Source organism: Eleutherodactylus coqui, chromosome 1, assembly GCF_035609145.1.
Source record: "Eleutherodactylus coqui strain aEleCoq1 chromosome 1, aEleCoq1.hap1, whole genome shotgun sequence".
NCBI classification, from domain to species: domain Eukaryota; kingdom Metazoa; phylum Chordata; class Amphibia; order Anura; family Eleutherodactylidae; genus Eleutherodactylus; species Eleutherodactylus coqui.
Window position 1 is genome coordinate 458927189 of NC_089837.1, and position 19836 is coordinate 458947024.

General features: G+C 45.0%; 1 protein-coding gene across 1 annotated transcript in view; it reads right to left on the reverse strand.

Moving 5' to 3' along the window:
- LOC136583281 (uncharacterized) overlaps nt 1-19836 on the reverse strand; it is a 76104-nt gene that overhangs the window by 27291 nt on the left and 28977 nt on the right. Inside the window, exon 5 of the mRNA XM_066584236.1 lies at nt 17063-17124. Within this exon, the coding sequence (XP_066440333.1) occupies nt 17063-17124 (62 nt within the window). The remainder of the gene's footprint in view (nt 1-17062; nt 17125-19836) is intronic.

Below are 19836 nucleotides of genomic sequence, written 5' to 3' on the forward strand. Positions count from 1 at the left end.
TCTGGGAAGGATGTAACCCCTTTTCTTGAGTAGATGTGCTGCCACAATCCACCATGTGTCCAATTCACCACATGAGATAGTTATAAGTTAGGAAGGTCTCTGCAGGACCACAGGAGTGAGAGAACAAAACTCAGTGTAGTAGAGACCGGTGTATTAATATAGGAGGTTTCAACAGATTACCACGTGTACATGAGGCCCCACAATAGTACATGCAATGCGTGAAAATATTTTAGAATAAATAGGGAAATTACAAGAGTTTTAAACCCCTTAACCAGATGGAGCAGCGCTGACTGAAGTGTGATCAATGGTGGCTAGGCAATACATTTTGACCTCAATCAGGAGGCTGGAATCGGCACACGGCATGGGGCGGAGCTACACGATGACGCGTAGAAGGGGGCGGAGCCAGAACGCCGCTGCTGCCGAACCGAGCCGAACGCAGAAGACCCTTCTGCGCAAGCGCGTCTCATCGGGCGATTAGACGCTGAAGTTAGACGGAGCCATGGAGACGGGGACGCCAGCGCAGGAAAGGTAAGTGAATAACTTCTGTATGGCTCATATTTAATGCACGATGTATATTACAAAGTGCATTAATATGGCCATACAGAAGTGCTTAAACCCACTTGCTTTCGCGAGACAACCCCTTTAAGTGTGAGGCTAAGAGAACCTGCACCCAGAAGTGAAGTCCAGCAGGCAGCAAGCATTGGCAAAGCTCAAGCTGTGTGGCAGCAGGGACGTTCCAGGTTAACCCCTTACAAGACATGTCATCAGAAAATCACATTTTCTATATTTAACTAATCCAAAACTCGGAGCGGAGCCCCTTTACTAGGATCGCTACCAGTCAGCACAATATGTTTTCACAATATGAACTAGTTTTTCCCCCACATTAAAATTTGTAAACCTGTTTAATTTTTGTCTTGTGTTCTTAAGGCCAAATGCCCACGGACGGATTATTGCTGTGGAAATCGCTGTCAGACACCCACCGCGATTTTTGCAGCAATATCCGTCCATACCGTGTAAAACGATTCTCCCATGGCCACAAGCGGAAATCAGCTGCGATTTTCTGCTCGCGGGAGGAGAATCGAAGCATTTACTAATTTGTGCAGAAAAATGCAGACTGCTTCCAGTGCAGTGAATGGAAGCTGTCTGTCCCACAATACTTCTGCTGTGCCCACGACGTGTAGTATCGCATTATACCCCAGTGCTGGCACGTCATGCGCTGCACTGCGCGCCGGCCGACACACTAGTGGCAGATCCAGACAGGCGAGTATGGGGTCTCAGGTGGGCGCCGGTCTAATTCCGCTGTAAGATTTCACAGGCGGAATCCGACCCGGACATGGGCAAGAGCCCTTAGGTATCGTTTTGAATTTCCAACGTACCATTAGAAAATAAATTAAGAATAAATTTAAAAATCCTGATATTTTGCAGTTCTCACTAGGATTCACTAGTTGGTTCGTTCCATTATAAGGTGCATTACATAGTACCACTGAAAAACACAACTCGTTCTGCAAAAAAAAAAAAAAAGCCCTCAGACATCTACGTTTATTTATTTATTTATTTTAATTAGAAAAAAAACAAAAAACATTCAAACTGAAGAGAAAATAGGGAGTGGGGAAGAGAAGGGCCGCATCATTAAGCCAAGGGGAGAAAAAAAAAAGCACAAGATTTCTGCTTTCCGAGATGCACGAATATGAACCCCATTCTATTGAATAGGGCCATACAGACAAGAGTTTTTTCCCCCTCACATCGCTGTTCGGGGGTGGGGAATTGCAACTGTACTGGACTGGTGGGAGGTGTTTGACACAAAAACTCCTCACATCTGTGGGAACCTCACACGTTGGCAAGCATTATATCGGGCAGAGTTTCATGGCATTAGTGGTGGGTTTTTTGTTTTTTTCTTAGTATTATTCAGTAAATTTTCTAACCTATTTTTGTAATTAAAAAAAAAAAATGTAACATCTATGTTCCCGATGACAAAGACCACCTTTGGTTTCACACTGTATTTAGTTCTTTCACACTTTTCCACTGTAACTGGAGCATCCATAGGACCCTAGTTAGAGGGAAAGCATGCCCCTAGCGTGACAGTCATTGTCCGAACTAGTGAGGGGCCTACTAAGACCCTTTTGCTGACATGCTGGGAACCTCTGTTGATCACATGATCGCCAGGTCCTCTGCAGGATACAGCACTGCAGCTTCCTGCATTCTCTAAATTGAGCATTATGTAGCTTGTAAAAGAGAAAACAGTAGCAATTAAAAGAGTCTTCTGCCTTCTCCTTTGGGTCCTCGGCTGTGTCCAACAGCCAAGAACCTGACCTGCTCCTGCTAGATTGCAGGAGCTTTAATCCTGCGCTGTATATTTACTATTGGTCATGAATAAAGCACCATATATTTACGGCGATTGGTCCTTAACCCCTTAATGACATGGCCTATTTTGGCGTTGAGGACCAAGCGATTTTTGGTATTTTTCCATCTCCATTTTTCAAAAGCCATAACTTTTTTATTTTTCCGTCGACGCAGCCGTATACAGGCTTGTTTTTTGCGTGGCGAGCTGTAGTTTTTATCAGTGCCACTTTTGGGTACATAGACTATATTGTAAAACTTATTTTTTTATGATAACAGGGAGAGAAAGCGCATCAATTCTGACAGATTTTTTTTACAGGGTTAATCATGCAGCATACATGACACTAAATTTTTTCTGCGGGTCGGTACGGTTACAACGATACTAAAATTGTTATTTTTTTTGGTTTTTACACTTTTTTGCAATAAAAAGCCTTTTTTTTTTCTCTATACCAGCATTCAAAGTCCTGTAACTTTTTTATTTTTCTATGTACGGAGCTCTATAAGGGCTTATTTTTTGCGAGATGAGCTGTAGTTTTTATTGGTACCATTTTGGGGAATGTACAGCTTTTTTGATCACTTTTATTGCATTTTTTGTGAGGCAAAATGCTAATAATTAGCATTTTGCCTCTTTTTTTACGCTTTGTTGTACAAAATAAAAAGCGTGTTCAGCTTTTTGTACACGTCGTTACGGACGCGTCAATACCCAGTATGTGGGGTTTTAATTTTTTTTTACCTTTTTTAATGCTAATATTAGAAAAAGCATAAAAAAGGGGTTTTTTTACATTTTTCTTTTCTTTTTTTTTTTTACACTATTTGAGTCCCTCTGAGGGACTTGCAGCACTGTGCCTATGATCGCTGTCATAAGGCATGGCAGAGCTACTGCTCTGCTATGCCTTATCGCTTATACAGCGATCATAGGCATAGGCAATACAGGACGCCAGTGTCTGGCGTCCTGTTGCCATGGTGACAGGCCGGGCTCTCGCGATGACATCACGAGAGCCGGCCGGAGACACAGAGGGAGTGCACTCCCTCTGTGAACTCTTTCCCTGCCGCGATCTACTTAGATCGCGGCAGGAAAGGGGTTAACAGCGGAGGGCGCATCTCCGATGCCCCCCCCACTGTTGCAGCGGGACGCCTGCTGTGACTGACAGCCGGCTCCCGCTGCGGGATAGCGCGAAGTCACTCATGATCTCGCGCTATCCCGATGACGTACCGGTAAGTCATTTTGCGCGAAGTACCAGGCTCCCATGACGTACCGGTACGTCATGGAGCGGGAAGGGGTTAATAGACTAAGTCCATGAAAGCCAGTGATTTCAGCAGAACTAACTAATGCGAATGCGGTTCTCTTGACTATCCTTGATGTTAGTGCAAAGATCTGACGTGTTGATTTCAGCAGGCCTGATACTATGTTCCCATGGGAGGCAAGATGCCAGGTGTCTTGTAGCTACTTATTCCCCAATAACCAATAAAAACACACACACTCCTACAAGTCATCTAAAGTGTATGGACTTTATTCCTTAAAGTACGACTATTACCACACTAGCTGTAACAGTTCTGCCAGACACAAAGAGGGCCCCAAATGCCAGTGTGCACCTAGCCTATTATCACAGTATATCAGCATGTGCCCGTTGTATGTAATTATCTAGCATAACATCATTTCTTAGCCAAATGTACCCCCTACATGCATGAGGAAAGTGAGAGCGCCCTCTAGAGCAGGGGTGCATAGATCACCCAGGAGCAGTGTAGCCTATGCAAAATGTTTTATTGTTAGATAAAAACCTGATCTATACAATAAGGCCGGTCTCACACGGGTGATCCAGATTCCACATGCTGGAGGCCGCAGCGGAATCCGGGTCTGACTTCAGCCAGCAACCTTCCGTACTTTTGCTTTTTGTATTGCGGATGACTGTGGATGCGCGCCGTTGTTCATGTGCAGTGCAGTTTTTTTTTTTTTTATAAAGTTTGTTTCTCCCATGCCGTCATTAGGCAATGACACGGGTACCCGCGTCCTATCTGCAATGTCAATTGCAGATCGGCTACGGGTCGGATGGCTTCCATTGACTTCAATGGAAGCCATCCGTGTGGATTCCACACAAAATTAGAACATGGTGACATTTTGAATCCGCTGGCGGACATCGCAATTGCTACCCGCTCATCTGAGTGGAGACAGGAATGCGCCTTTTTTTAAATGTGTACATAATACTGTGGATCGTTCTCACGGGTGACAATCATGGATACCGCAATTAAAATCCGGTTGTGTGAGACTGTTGTAGGTGGTCTGTGTGTTATTTTATTGCTCACGCTACCAGCTGAAATCTTAGTTTTCTCCCTAATCCTCACAACAGCCTGACATTTCCCGTTCTGTAATATCACTTCTCAGTATCACGGGCAGGATTACAATGACAGGGAACACCTATATTATAAACAGCGCTGTGAAGTAGAAGGCAGTTCTGAGTGGAGTCGGTAAAAGTATTACAGCTCTGCTAGATAAAAATACTGGAAACAACATCAATATCCATCTGCTGTTACCGGTATACTAGAGGAAAGAACATGGTTAGGACAAGACCTCCAAGACAAAAGTGGCATATACACAGGCAGACCATAGTGGCTGTAGTGCAAAACCACAAGACTGCTTCATAGTACCCTACAAGCATCACGGAACACCAAATACAAGACAACCGATTTGACCAAAATGTGTGCCAGAAACCACAAATGAATAAATATGGCAGTAATACACCTCAATAGTCATGTATCTGATGTTGGCATGTCTCTTGGAACTCATCAGGTGCTGCCATGCTGTATGTATATTTACCATTTTACTACAGTAAACTACTAATTATGATACATGAGCCAGTTATGGAGTCCAAGTGTTGGGAAATAGAGGAGTCACAGCCAGAATTAGACCAGGGTCACACTGTGATAGACATGATGATTATTTGGTATAAAATGTCTATCGATTTGTATAACGTAAATGTATTTTGCTATTGTAATGACTTTTAGCTCTGAGGAGTTTAAAGGACACACACACAATCTAATCATGGTATTTGCTAGACAATGGATGTATGATGTTAATGTTAGCTAAGTACATAGAAGTTACACAAGAAGCCTCTAAGAGTTAAGGGCCATAGTGTTGTGTATATCCTGTGTTCAATACTGAGTGTTTACCTAGGCCCCCTTCCACTCCTCACGCAAGCTAGTTAAACAATGATTTGTCAACTACACAGAATTCCTTAAGGCTGTCTGCATGCTAAAGAAGACAAAGTCCACACTATGGCGGACGTGAGGAAGGGTGGGCAGAGAGGTGGGAGATTCTATATGATCCGACAAATGAGAATCTTATATGTTACTGATGTAATCTGTTGCACGCCCATTGAAGGGCGGTTGTCATGTGTTATAATAAAAGGCTTGAGCCTCTACACATTGTAGAGACTCTCACGGTTTTAGACCAGCATTTGTGTCCGATTCTGGTCGATGATGTGTGCACACGATACAATTCGGAAGCGGCAAAATACCCCAAAGCCTGCTGGAGAAAATCATAATCCAGAACAGTGTCGTCCTTGGGTGGGCGAGTGGATCTGTGAGGTCACAGCCTGGAACGTACAGAGATCGGCAGATGGCACGCAGAACTCAGGGGCCCGAAAATCTACAGAACACGGTAAGATTGCTTTATGTAAATCTACCGATGTGATCTGGGTTCTGACTGCTAAATCTGCCTGTATCTGATCCAGACTGGACCTTCACTGAAAGACAGGTCTGTCCACTCGAAAAATCACCATGTTACCTGTCTAGGGGTATTTTGTATGCTGTTGTGTCTGAGACGGTTAAACACTGTGTATACAAGACCAAGAGATAAATTCTGTGAGGGTAAATGTGTCGGAAGGGCGGACTCGGCTGTTTAGGTCTGAGGGAACACGCCACTGAGACTTTCTCCTAGGTAAACTAGTGTGAGGTTAGGAAGATTTATGATACGTATACTTACCTTTATGATTGAGCTAGTTATGTTCTCATATGTGAAAAGGTATATACGTGTGAATATAGCCGTGGTGTGACGGCTGATGTCTCCAGAAAACTCTTGGTCATTTAAAATAATCGTCAGTCTCTGTGTATAGCTAAAATGTCCTGTCCAGACGGATTACTAGTAGAGGTTGGTTGTTATAAAGGTAGATGAGATATATACCTTGAGCCGTTGTGGGTATTCTCCAGTAATCCCGTCTGTCTGGTATTATAGAAAGAATGTGCAGTGTTTATTATTGGGGGGAGGGCTGCTGATAAGAGTGAACTGAAAGCTTTTTCCAATTAACCCTTTCTGTTTACTTTGTCTTTCCCTGTGTTTTGTAGAATTAATGTGCATTGTAATCTGAGTGGGAAAGAGAGGTTATATTGGAAGGATTTGAAGAAAGCAGATTTTACAAGAGAAACACCACTGTGTCCAGAAACTTCGAATAGAATAGAGTTGAGCAGATTGAGAAGGTTAGGCATAGATGCAGGTTGTTTAGAGAATGGGGAGCAAAGTGAGCAAGGACAAAGGTCATAGAGCTTGTGATTTGGTTGCTGAAGGGAAGGCAGCAGAGTTTACTGAACAATGGGAAAGGACCAGGAAAAGTTGCAGAAAGAAATGTCAGGTCATGGACAGATAAGATAGGCTGTAGAAAGTTTTCAGAAGATGAGCAGGAAGCCTAGCAGAAAGAAAGGTGTTTTTAGATTGCTAGGAGGAGGTATAATGTAGTTAAGAGATTGAAGAGGGGAAAGCATGTAGTGGGGTATGTGTATTGCTAATGAACAATGTAATGCCTTTGTGTTGACTACAGCCCCTCCCTGTAATGGCGGCCCTGCTTGCAATGTTTACAACCCAACATAGTGTGACTCTGCAGTAAATGTAGTGAGGCCTGCCCCCACCCTGAAGTTACTTCCCCCCCATGTGCTCACTTTCAGGGTGTGTGATGTTACTTCCGGTCCCTCCCCATCCGGGACAGGACCTGGCCCCGCCCCTTCCTCCTCCAGCAGCCATTTTGCCTCACCTGGAAGTGCTGCTGCCCCTGGCCCCGCCCCTTCTTCCGGCAGCCATTTTGCCTCACTTGGGAGATTTGTAGCTCCGTCCCTTTCTGCCTCTGGCGGCCATTTTGCTGCATTTGGGAGGCCTATATTCCCCAATGCCACTGTATCCAGTGCTAACATCATGATTGTCTGAAGTAAGGTTTTGTTTGACCAGACTTTGTTACGCTCCAAGATGTGGCCACTTTGGATGTGTGATAAGTTCAGGGAAACAAACCTTTGTGAAGATGCAGCTTGGGACATAGTAGATGACTAAGCTGGTTTATAGTGCATGGAAGATTGGAGTTGATGCATGGGGGGCAGAGACCAGGAATACATGACAGGGGACGCTCTCTCATGTTCCCAGAGGCTCTGTTTTCCACTGCCCGCTTCTCCAATGGATACTCAGACAGATGAGGTTATGGAAGGCTCCTACAGATGGAATAATTTCCCTATAGTCACCCAGCAAACTTTTTCATGCAATTTGGTGAAGTAATTTTACTTTTTATGTGAAGAAAGAGGGACTGAATTGCCCAGAGTAGGATGTTAATTCATCCGTATTCTTTAGTTTTTCTTTAAGTCTTTGGTATATTCTAGTGTCAGTCTACACTGAAGCTATAATCATATTCCGACAGGAGAGTAAAAGCTAAACGCTGGCCATACCCTGAAATACTATTACACTGGGTGACGTAAAATTTGACTTGTGTTGCGCCCCCTTGTGTTAAAAAATGCTAACTGCGACCTGAAAGGAAAAAAAAATTTTTTTGTAAGGAGATTTTCGCTCAGACTTCGCTGCATACAATGTCACCTTGACCTACAAAGTGCTTGTTTTTGTGCCTCTTGGTTTACTAGTTTGAACACAATTACTCTTTTTTTCCATTGAGTATTCCGGTTCAAAAGGGGGGAGGCAGAGGTGATCTGGGTCATAGATGATCTAGGTGTTGTAGATCAGCTATTGGGCCTTTAAAAAAAAAAAAAAAATGATTTTGTGCTACAAGATTCTGAGCCATGTGAAATAAAACATCAGCACGATTATTTAGTACTAATACAGTAAGAAACTGCAGGTATGCAAACAGTTACCAGAACCTCTGTTGATAATGCATATGTTGAGCTTTTTGCAGATGGTATCAGGGTGAGGATTGACGACTCCACATCGGATATGCAGTGGTCACACAACAAGATGTCCTAGAAGCAGAAGTTCTGCCTCCGCATGTCTCAGTACAAGAAGCGGAATTGAAGGCCATCACTAAGGCGTGTAGAGTGGCGAGAGGTAAGACGGCAACCCTTTACACTGACTCCTGGTATGCATTTGGCATAGCTCATGATTACGACCCAATATGGAAGGCCAGACAGTTTTTTTACCTTAGCAGGACAACCAATTGAGAATGGTGCAGCGGTGCAGAGTCGCATGGAGGCCCTACTTCTACCTGACAAAGTTGAGAGTTCACACCAATTCCTACACTGGAGAGGCGAGAGACGACACCCTTGCTGACAGCGCAGCAAAGGCAGCGGCCCTCAAGCCGTGGAAGAAAGAAGAAAAGATACTGACGGCATGAGTCAGTGGTAAAAAACTTTGGACATTGACAAAAATTTGGACTTTGATATGCTAAAAGACTTTTACAGTTACAAGCCAGCAAGGAAGAAAAGAATAAATGGACTAATATGGGAGCAGCAGAAACAGGACAGCGTGTGGTGAACAGTCAACAGCACTTGCCCACCACAGTTCCTGTATCCCATGATGGCCCAGCTGATGGACGGAAAGACCCACCTAGTAAACCAGCAATGACGACGACGCTTGAAAGACGATGGGCGACTTCTGGGTTCTCTGTAGCTGCTGCATCATTTGTCCGGTTTAGCATGATCTATGCCATAGGTGAGTCAGGGCAGAAGTAAATTTGCCACATCACACTTGCCGGGACCACTCTACCCATTTCAGGGATTGCAAATTGACTACGTTCAGCTCCCACTTGTTGGGAAGTATGAATACGTGCATGTTGTTGTTGATGTCTTTGCAGGTTGGAGGCCGACCCTGTCACCAAGGCAAACAAGTAGGTAACCGCAAAGAAGCTCATGAACGAGGTAAACTGTGAATATGGGGTACCAGAAGTGATTCAGAGTCAGACAGAGGTATAAACTTCGCAGGTGAATGTAACATGTCATGTCTGCTCTGGGTGTATCCCAGGCCTTTTACATACTCTACCATCTTTAGAGTAGTGGAAAGGTGGAGAGACGTAGTGGCACGCTAAAAAGTAAGATACTTAAAAATGACGCCACTTTGGAAAGACTGTCATCCAATAGCCTTATACAGTGTTAGATATGAACCCAGGGGGGATTATACATTATCTCCCTACGAGATTGTTTGGGCTAGCCCCAAGGCTAGGTTGTTACTATCCTCAGTAGTTACAATTACAATCTGATGTGTTGACTGAGTATGTGATTTCCGTTGTTAAAGAACTAACCAAAGCCTATGCACAGGTGTTCTCTTCCAGACTCAGAGGCAGACACTGGGACACATATCTTGCAGCCTGGGGATTGGGTGTGCGTCAAGAAGTTCCCCAGGAAGCACCCTCATGAACCCTGATTTGATGGCCCCTACCAGGTGCTTCTGACTACTGCCACAGCTGTGAAACTAGCCGAAAGACTTACATGGATCTATGCTTCATACTGTAAGAAAGCTTCAGATCCGGGAGACCAGTCTTAGTTGTGCCAAAGACATTACTCTGGTTAGGGCTAGTGAGAGAGGAGGGTAGCAACTGGAATCCTTAGTCGGAAGAATATGAGGGTATGGTTACCTTCTAGTATAACTCGTCCAATGCTCAAGTAGCCGCATATTCCTTCGACTATTGTACTGTGGTCCCGTGTCTAGGCGCAAGATCCCACCGCAGGCCAGATTTAGCTCAGTCCAGCTGGTTATATGACTTATATACCCGGGGAATACAATATGTTTGCGCCACTGATAACGTCTGGGGAGAAGACTGCCGTTATTGGGGATTAGTGGGATGTAACGCAGGAACAGACTAGTCCTATAAACCGCGAAGTGCCTTAAATAAGAAAGATAGGAGCGGGAAATCCCTAATTAGTCGTATAACCCTCCTTGAGAATAATAAGGACAGCAGGTATTGGAAGGCTGAACTTAGTATGTTGCTTGGTTTTAATGCGGTTTTTACATTAACCATGGGAGATCCAAGCCCGGGGGACGGGGAGACTTATAGTCTGGGGACATACCGGTACGGGAGGACAGATCCCTTAGGGAAGTTTAAAATAAGGGGTATGGTAGATGCAGCCGAATGGAAGCCTTCACTTAGTCCCGTGCCCATAATTAACCCCCTCCGCCGTAAGATAAAGACCTTGACGAACATGATGATCATAGCCGACCCTACCTTTGAGGACACCTTGACAGTAGCGACTGGCTACTCTGACCAGAATCTCTGGTTGGAGTTGATGAGGTACAATGCTAACAGGAGCAAGAAGTCTAACTGTTGCGTGTGCGGTAGTGCCCGACCACACTCGGGGATGGTCCCCCTAAATCTCCCTGTAGATGCTGAAGAGTGGTTTATTAGTCTCTTCACGAACATTTCCGCTAATTACACTGTCCGTGAGAAATGGAAGAAGGAATACTCTATAACTACTTAAGTGTTTTGCACCGGAGAGAGTGTTACTGACTACCCTGGAAACTACACCTGCCGGGCAAATAGGCAGGGTGGAGGGAGATTTTTGGGGAACTCACCAACGGGTATTGCTCCTCCTACGGTACGATAGGAGGGGAATGGACACAGAATCAGGTTCAGTCCTTAGGAGACGTTTACTGGCTTTGTAGTGACATGAGGTAGAGGACCCGCCTGGAGGGTAATTGGACAGGGGAGTGTGCCTTAGTAAAGCCCTTATGCTCCTCCACATCCTGTCGGACAGCATTGAGGATAATGAGGTTACCCCCAATAGTTAATTTATCTCGATCCAACTCAGTCTGTGTTTTGTGGTTATCCTGTCATGCTGGTCTATCCTTGTTTTCCGCATAGGTACGGCGGTTCCTTCCAGTCTTGTCACTAGGTAGTGTAGGGTCAGGGTGAGGCGACCTGGACGTGTTCACCATTAGGACTATCTCCAGGAGGGACATTGGTGTGGGTGAAGATTAGGGAGTCCCACGCCGTGCGTACCTGTGCACGCTACTAGTATTGTAACATTATACTAGAGCGAGAAGAGAGACCCCTGGTGGTAGTTTTGATCAAAACGTATACATTGACATCATAGGATAGCCAAGGGGGGTACCTGACAAGTTTTAAAAATTAGAGACCAAGTTAAAACTAGAATCAAGTCCATTTTCCTGGTCATTATGGTAAATAAACGTTGATTGGATTAATTATGTTTATTATAGTTAGCAGTGGTTTATAAATTATACTAGAGACGCCTTATAGGGACTAGTCGACCAATAGGACCTACTTCGACTATGACTTTTTTAAAAATAGAATGACCTTAGATATGACTTTAGCTAAAAAGGGGAGTGTCTGTAAAGATGATAGGGGAGACTTGTTGTACCTACATCCTAGACGACACGTGACCCGCGGGTAAAGACGCAGTTGTCATTAAGAAGCTGACCGCACTAACTAAAAAGAGCTAACTTTTGGGACCAGCACTCGCCATGGATGAGCGGGTGGTAAAGGATCCTGGCACAGACGGGCATCGCTGTTGTATGTGAACTGATGCTTACCCTTTCTGTTCTAGTCTGCTGTGTTATCCCCTGTGTCAGAGAGACCTGTGAAACTGATGCTGGAAAAGCCGCTCCCACCATGAGTTTGCTGAATGCATCCCCAGAAGGAGTGGACAAGTCCTACACCCCCTTGAAGACTCTAAAACGAACCTTCAACGTGCTCCAGTTATAGGCTCATGCGCAGAGAACTGTGAAAATTAGATAGAGAATTAGAGGATAGACATTTTAAGGGGGGATTGTGATAGACATGATGATTATTTGGTATAAAATGTCTATCGATTTGTATAACGTAAATGTATTTTGCTATTGTAATGACTTTTAGCTCTGAGGAGTTTAAAGGACACACACACAATCTAATCATGGTATTTGCTAGACAATGGATGTATGATGTTAATGTTAGCTAAGTACATAGAAGTTACACAAGAAGCCTCTAAGAGTTAAGGGCCATAGTGTTGTGTATATCCTGTGTTCAATACTGAGTGTTTACCTAGGCCCCCTTCCACTCCTCACGCAAGCTAGTTAAACAATGATTTGTCAACTACACAGAATTCCTTAAGGCTGTCTGCATGCTAAAGAAGACAAAGTCCACACTATGGCGGACGTGAGGAAGGGTGGGCAGAGAGGTGGGAGATTCTATATGATCCGACAAATGAGAATCTTATATGTTACTGATGTAATCTGTTGCACGCCCATTGAAGGGCGGTTGTCATGTGTTATAATAAAAGGCTTGAGCCTCTACACATTGTAGAGACTCTCACGGTTTTAGACCAGCATTTGTGTCTGATTCTGGTCGATGATGTGTGCACACGATACAATTCGGAAGCGGCAAAATACCCCAAAGCCTGCTGGAGAAAATCATAATCCAGAACAACACGAGCATAACATTATTGCGTATTACACGTGCGGGGTCAGTGCACAGAATACCCGATGGATGGACACAATGAAAGTACATTGATTTTCATTGATCCAGTCACACTCCCCTATATTTATTGTTTATAATACGCACGGGGGAAAAAGAAACACACTACTGCATCCCTGCACACCCCAAGGGCTATAGAGTCTTATTCTGATGCAATCTGGTAGAAAGGAACCAACTGTAGCTTAAAAATTAAAATTAGATATTATTAGCACTATCAATATGATAGAATTGACTCAATGCATAATGTGTTGCGTATTTCCTTTCATAGGAACCTAGGAAAAAGTGTTGAACTAACCTGTAAACATACATTGTATTCATCTAATCTATTTATTAACTACATTGATAACTAAGAAGTGGAATATAGGATGTAGCTTATTGCATCATAATGGGGATGAAAAGCCTGATCTTACTATTTTAACACAGTAAATTAATCACCTAAACATAAGTCATATGAAGAAGTCTGAATCAGGAGTTAGGAGTCCGGGAAAACTAAGAAGTTGGAGGTTTGGCTAATGAACTCCAGAGCCCTGTCCACAACTGAATAAGGGCACTTTTACCAGGCCCAACTATCCTCAAAAAAGAGCAAATTTTAAAACTAGTCAACCCATATAAAACACGGAACCGGACAGGGTACTGAGCGAGAAGTCGGGGATAAGTCGCTAGTCACTGTGTGTCAGCTCACTGAACGGTAGCAACTACTGAGCGACTTCTTGCTTAGTGTAAACAGTCGTTAATCTACAAGTGACTGCCTGCTCAGTGAATGGAGGCGGGCAGCCGGAAGAGATCTCTAGTGCGCTCTGCCTGCATACGCTAAACCATTATAGCAATGCGGCTGCTGCATAACAAATCTTTCAACTGCAGATCAGGCAAGATGGCGGACCCATCATTAAAAAAAAAAAATCCTACTAAGACGGCTAAAAACTAAGCCGCTTATTTCTCCCAGTGATACCCGCTCACTTTCCTCCTGCTGCATGGAAAATTAAAGGAAAACCGCGTCATACAGATGTCAGTTTTCTCCCATGCAACCTCTAATACGGCCTGTAGGTCCGGTATCTACATGCCCAGGCATCACAATCACAGAGACTACAAATGGTGAGCAGGATTCTCGAGAGCCACAGATGGAGATCTAAGGCACAGGAGAGGCTACAAACTGTACCGTCCAGCAGCACGCGTGTCACAGGCAGCACACAGAACTGCAGCCCATGTTAGGGGATGACAGATGATCGGATGCCATTTGTCTCATCTAGAACTAACAGGAAGCAGGTTCAAGGTGCTTCAGTGCCAAGTGTTGTAAGCACAGGACTAGGCAGTCAGATTCATGCTTGTTACCCTTTATATTAGCCTCTAGTTTAGTATTCAGAAAGCTACAGTGGGTGGTGGTGGCGGCATCAGACATCGGAGCGCCCCCTGAAGTATCACAGCAGGAGTGAAGCGGTCAGTTGTCCTATGTGAAGGTATCCTGTAGTACAGATTTGAGATAATGAGGGTCCTACCTATCCCACCCAGACAAGCTGACCTCTGTGTACACATGCTGATAGGGCAAGTGGTCACTGTATGCCAGCGGTGACTGTCTGCTGTGTGCCTAGCACAAGACATTCATCAAGGCTCGTGTGCATTAAGTAGACGCAGTGCCAGCCTTGCCTTATAGCCGGCAGATCCCATTAACTGTACAGATGCCAGGTCGGTGTGCACACACATTGCAACAAACAAAGTGACATTACCAACAATTGGTTGCGACTTAACGCCCATTTAGACACAGCGATTATCGCTGAAAAGCCGTCTTTTGAGCGATAATCGTGTGTAAATGTGCGCCCATAATGCAGATTTCGTTAAGCCGTCTCTCATTGTTGTCTTTCAGCGTGCTGAAAGATGCCGATGAGCCTTAACTGGGATTCACAGCGGGATACAGCTGATACTATTGTTTAGCTGTATCCCGTCCCTGATAACAGGCTCGGTACGAAGAACAGAGCAGTCCAGCTGTGTTCTCCATACCTGACACGAGGCGCTCAGCTGTATAACAGCCGGGCTCTCTGTGCAGAAAACATCTAGATGCAGAAGACAAGCGGGGACACCTCGCTTGTTCTCTGCATTCTCCGCTGGCAGCACAAGGTGATCACTCATCTTGAGCGGTCATCTTGCGCTGTAAAAGGACACAACGACGATCGCTCAAAAGTCCCTTGAGCAACATTTGTAGAGATGAGCGAGCGTACTCGGAAAAGCACTACTCGCTCGAGTAATTTGCTTTATCCGAGTATCGCTGTGCTCGTCCCTGAAGATTCGGGTGCCGCTGCAGCTGACAGGCGAGTCGCAGCGGGGAGCAGGGGAGAGAGGGAGAGAAAGATCTCCTCTTCGTTCCTCCCCGCTCTCCCCTGCAGCTCCCCGCCGGCACCCGAATCTTCAGGGACGAGCACAGCGATACTCGGATAAAGCAAATTACTCGAACGAGTAGTGCTTTTCCAAGTACGCTCGCTCATCTCTAGACATTTGCAATTATCGTTGTGTCTAAATGGGCTTTTACTCAGGACTGTTTAATACAGCACCCGGCCAAACTACTGGAAGATGATTAACATAGCACCCCAGAAGATTTAGCTTGACATTTGGGGAACAGCATTGTTTCAGAGGAAAGCTTATACTCCACGACTAACGAGCCTTATACACAGGCCAAGAATCTCACAATTCTTGTCTGTCAGATGGAACGAGATGGTGATATCACCAGGTCGCTCAGGCAGCCTGTTTAGACTGGTGCAGTCCTCATTTGCATCTGTGATAGGAGATTCTGTCGCCCCCTGCAGACAGTTTCAGGATTCATGCAACAGCCCTGAAGTGAACTAATTTCAGACAGCATAACCCCAAATATCTGAGATCACATGACCATCTGAGAAGAAAATATGCCAGGAGTTTCAGATAGAAAAGAATAACTAACTAAGGCTGGTCTCACATGGCCGGATTTATATTGCAGATTATGCAATCGCCGTTCACGCTGATCTGCGATAAAAAATGCAGGCATTTGAAAGACATATCCTTCTATGTTTCTTCCTTCACACTTTTTGATACGAACTGCTTATTATGCAAGCGGAAAGAAGATTGCAGCATGCTCTAATGTGCCACCGGATCCATGCGGACGACCTCCATTTAAGTCAATGGAGGTGTCCAACCTGCAGCCCATGCGCAATTGACATTGCGTCGCGGGAAATACAACGCACTGCGCATGACCACCTGCGAGCCGCAGCAATACAGTTTAATGAAGTATGCAGGGTCACTGGCCGTGGCTCACACGACCTGGTCGGATTGCGGCTGTGAGCCCGGCCTAACTGAGATAAAACACTAGCTCTCATATATACTAGGGGCAAAAAGCTACACCATGAAGAAATTGGAGAAAAACACCAGAGTGGCCCTTTAAAGCCTCCCGCACACAAGCAGGTTAAACCTTCCGCGCTCCCTCACACAGAATACTCTATTTGCCATCTGATTATTTAACAATCTTCTAATGAAATCAGGCAAACCGGTGAAGGCTAGAACTGTGACAGCACAAGCAAAAATGTGCAACATCCTGAAGGTTCTAACATAGAACGTTCTGAAATAGAAGATTATGCGGCTGTCACATGACTCCCCAGCCATATAATAAGTCATTCACGTCAAAAGACGGCTCGGTAAATATACCGGCCGTTGGTCAACAAGGAACCATCTCACATGTCAGCGAGCTCAGAATAAACCAGTCCATTCACGGGGCATGTAAAGACAGCACGAACATCATTACGCTATAGGGTGGCGCTATACAGATTTGCTTCTATAATCACATCCAAAACATGCTCATTAACCCATTCACAGCCAGGGTACATCCATCCGCATGTCAGGAGCAGCAGAGAACTGGAGGGACAGCAGCAGGGCAGGAGGATAGGTTTCTGGAGCCAGCTCCAAGTGGGCAGTCGAGAGTAAAAGGGGTGGGTGGGTTGGCAAGTAAGGGGTGGGAGCCGCAGAGCAGAGACAAACCAATCCCCCACACCCTCCTCCTGGGAACGAATGAACGAGGGGGCGGGTGGGGCTGTTGCTGCCAGGGTGGGTGCACATACCTGCCCCTTCTGGGCATATCCGTCTCCCCCCGCCGTGATGTCCTCGGCCGTTTGCTCCTGATCTGCGGGGCAAAGAAGCTGCATCAGTCAGTACAACATAAGTACATCCTGAACTGCGCATTACTAAACATCGCGGGCAGGACGGGGACACGGACATAACTTCCGGGACGGGGCACGGAACCCTGGGGCTCAGCGCGTTTGGGGTGTGAGCAAGTCTATCTTCACTTCCCTACTTCCACAAGTAAATTGTAGATCCCCATTAGAAAGAGCTCCATGCCTGACAAGGTCATTCAGTGTGCTACTTGTGCTATGTATGCGGTCCTTGATCAGCCGATCGAGGATGCATACTGTTGCGCAAGATCCATGCTCATCGCACGTTTAGAAGCCCAAATCCTGGATCTAAATGAGTGACTTACAACACTGTGATCCATTGACAACATAGAAAGGAGTTTGGTGCTCACTGAACAGATGCTCACTGGGAGAGAGGCAGGGGCGGACGGTAGTACGGAAGAGCATGGGAGCAAGCAGCCAGCTGGGTGATCTATAGAAGGAGGGGAAGAGGGAAGAGAACCAGAGAGGCTGATCCTGAATTGGCACAACCCAAAAAGAAACAAGGGTAGTCAGTATAGCTTGCGACCTGGGTCTAAGTAATGGGAATGGGGGGCAAGCAGGGGGTGGGGTTAGTACAGTTAGAACAGGCAATAGTAGCACTAGTAGCAAAATGAAGTTAAACAAAAACAACTATAAATTGTATGGCTATGAATGCAAGAAGTCTGATCGGCAAAGTAGGTGAGCTTGAAGCAAGAATGACAGATGAAAACTAAGATAGAGTTGGAATAACGGAAACATGGTTTGATAAGTGCGATTGGGCAATGAATTTACAAGGTTACAATCTCTTTAGAAGAGACTGTGGGGAACAGAAAGGGGAGGGGTATGACTGTACATTAAATCGTACTTCATGCCGAGGCTACGGGAAGATATAGGGGCAGGAGATGAACACGTGGAATCTCTGTGGGTAGAAATACAGGCAGAAAAAAAAAGCCCAAATCCTGAAAAGGGGTTTTCTATAGGCCACCAAAAGCAACAGAAGAAACTGAAACATTACTATTGACGCAGATAGAAGAGTGTCAAACCACAACGAAGTAATTTTCACGGGGGACTTTAATTATCCAGATATAATATGGGATAAGACCTGCAAATCTCACAGGGGTGATAATTTCTTGAGAACAATTAACGTTAACTACCTTACTCAATTGGTACAGGAACCTACTAGAGGGAGGGCCACTCTGGACTTTGTACGAACAAACCGGACCGAATAATGGGAGTACAGGTTGAGGGGCACTTGAGGAACAGGTGTGATAGACATGATGATTAGTCAGCGTAAAATGTCTATTGATTTGTAATGAACTGGAAGTATTACGCAGCTGTAGTGATTTGACTCTATAGAGGCTAAGGACTGCATAATTTCATTATGGTAGTTGCTGGACAATGGCATGGTGAAAGATGTGTGTTTTGTTACTTCAGCCTAATGTGTAGCTCTGCTGCATAAGGAAAGAGTTAAATCACAGTGCTATTTGTATTGCTTGTGTTCATCTTGGATGTTTCCCCAGTCCTGCCCCCCACACAGAAACTTCTTAAATAACACAGAAACTACTTAAACAATAACTTGTCACGTACACAGAAATTCCTTCAGCTAGACCGCATGCTGAGGGGACAAAGTCCACACTACACTGGACTTGAGGGAGGTGGGGGATTCTATATGACCTAGCGAATAAGAAAATGTATATGTTACTGATGTAATCTGTTGCACGCCCATAAAGGGCAGGTATCATGTGTTTCAATAAATCAGGGCTCTGGGGATTATAACTCAGAGAGAGCTGGTTGAGATTCAAGGCTGATGACTTGTGTCCGATTGGATTCTTTCATTATGTGTGCACACTATACAATTAGGAAGCTACAGAATACCGTGAAACCTGAAGGAGGAAAATATGATCCAGATCAATTGGCGTCCCTGGGTGGGCGGGTAGATGTGTGATTTTTTTTTTTAATTCTGGAAAGATACAGAGACTGGCAGATAACACGCAGAACTCATGGGCCCGAAAATCTACAGAACACGGTAAGATTGCTTTATGTTAATCTACCTGTGTGATGACTTGTCGGTTTATCTGTCTACCTCTAGAGCCAGAGTAATAAATCACTGAAAGGCAGGTAATATAGTTCTGTCTACCCGATTATCACCGTGTAACCTGTCTAGGGGTATTCTGTATGCTGTGAATATTGTGTCTGAGACGGTTAAAGATTGTGTATACAAGACCAAGAGACAAATTCTGTGAGGGTTAATGTGCGTAGACAGGCAGACTTGAGTGTATAGCAGGACATAGTCTGTGTTCCTATACGCTTTGAGGGCGCATGCCCGAGGGGTGCACACTACTAGGTAATAGTGTGAGGTCAGGTAGATTTAAAAAACGAATATTCACCGGTATGATCGAGCGTGTTATGTTCTCATATGTGAAAAGGGATACGCAGGAATTATAGCCGTGGTGTGACGGCTGAAGTCTCCGGATATTGTTGAGGTCTTTATCACTGAATATAATCGTCAGTCTCTGTGTATAGCTAAATGTCCTGTCCAGACTGTGTGCAGGGAGTGCTGTTGGGGATTACTAGTAGAGGGTGGGCTGTTGCAAAGGTAGGGGAGATCTATACCTTGAGCCGTTGAGTATTTTCCAGTAATCCCGTCTGTTCGGTGTTATAGAATTAATGTGCATTGTGATTTG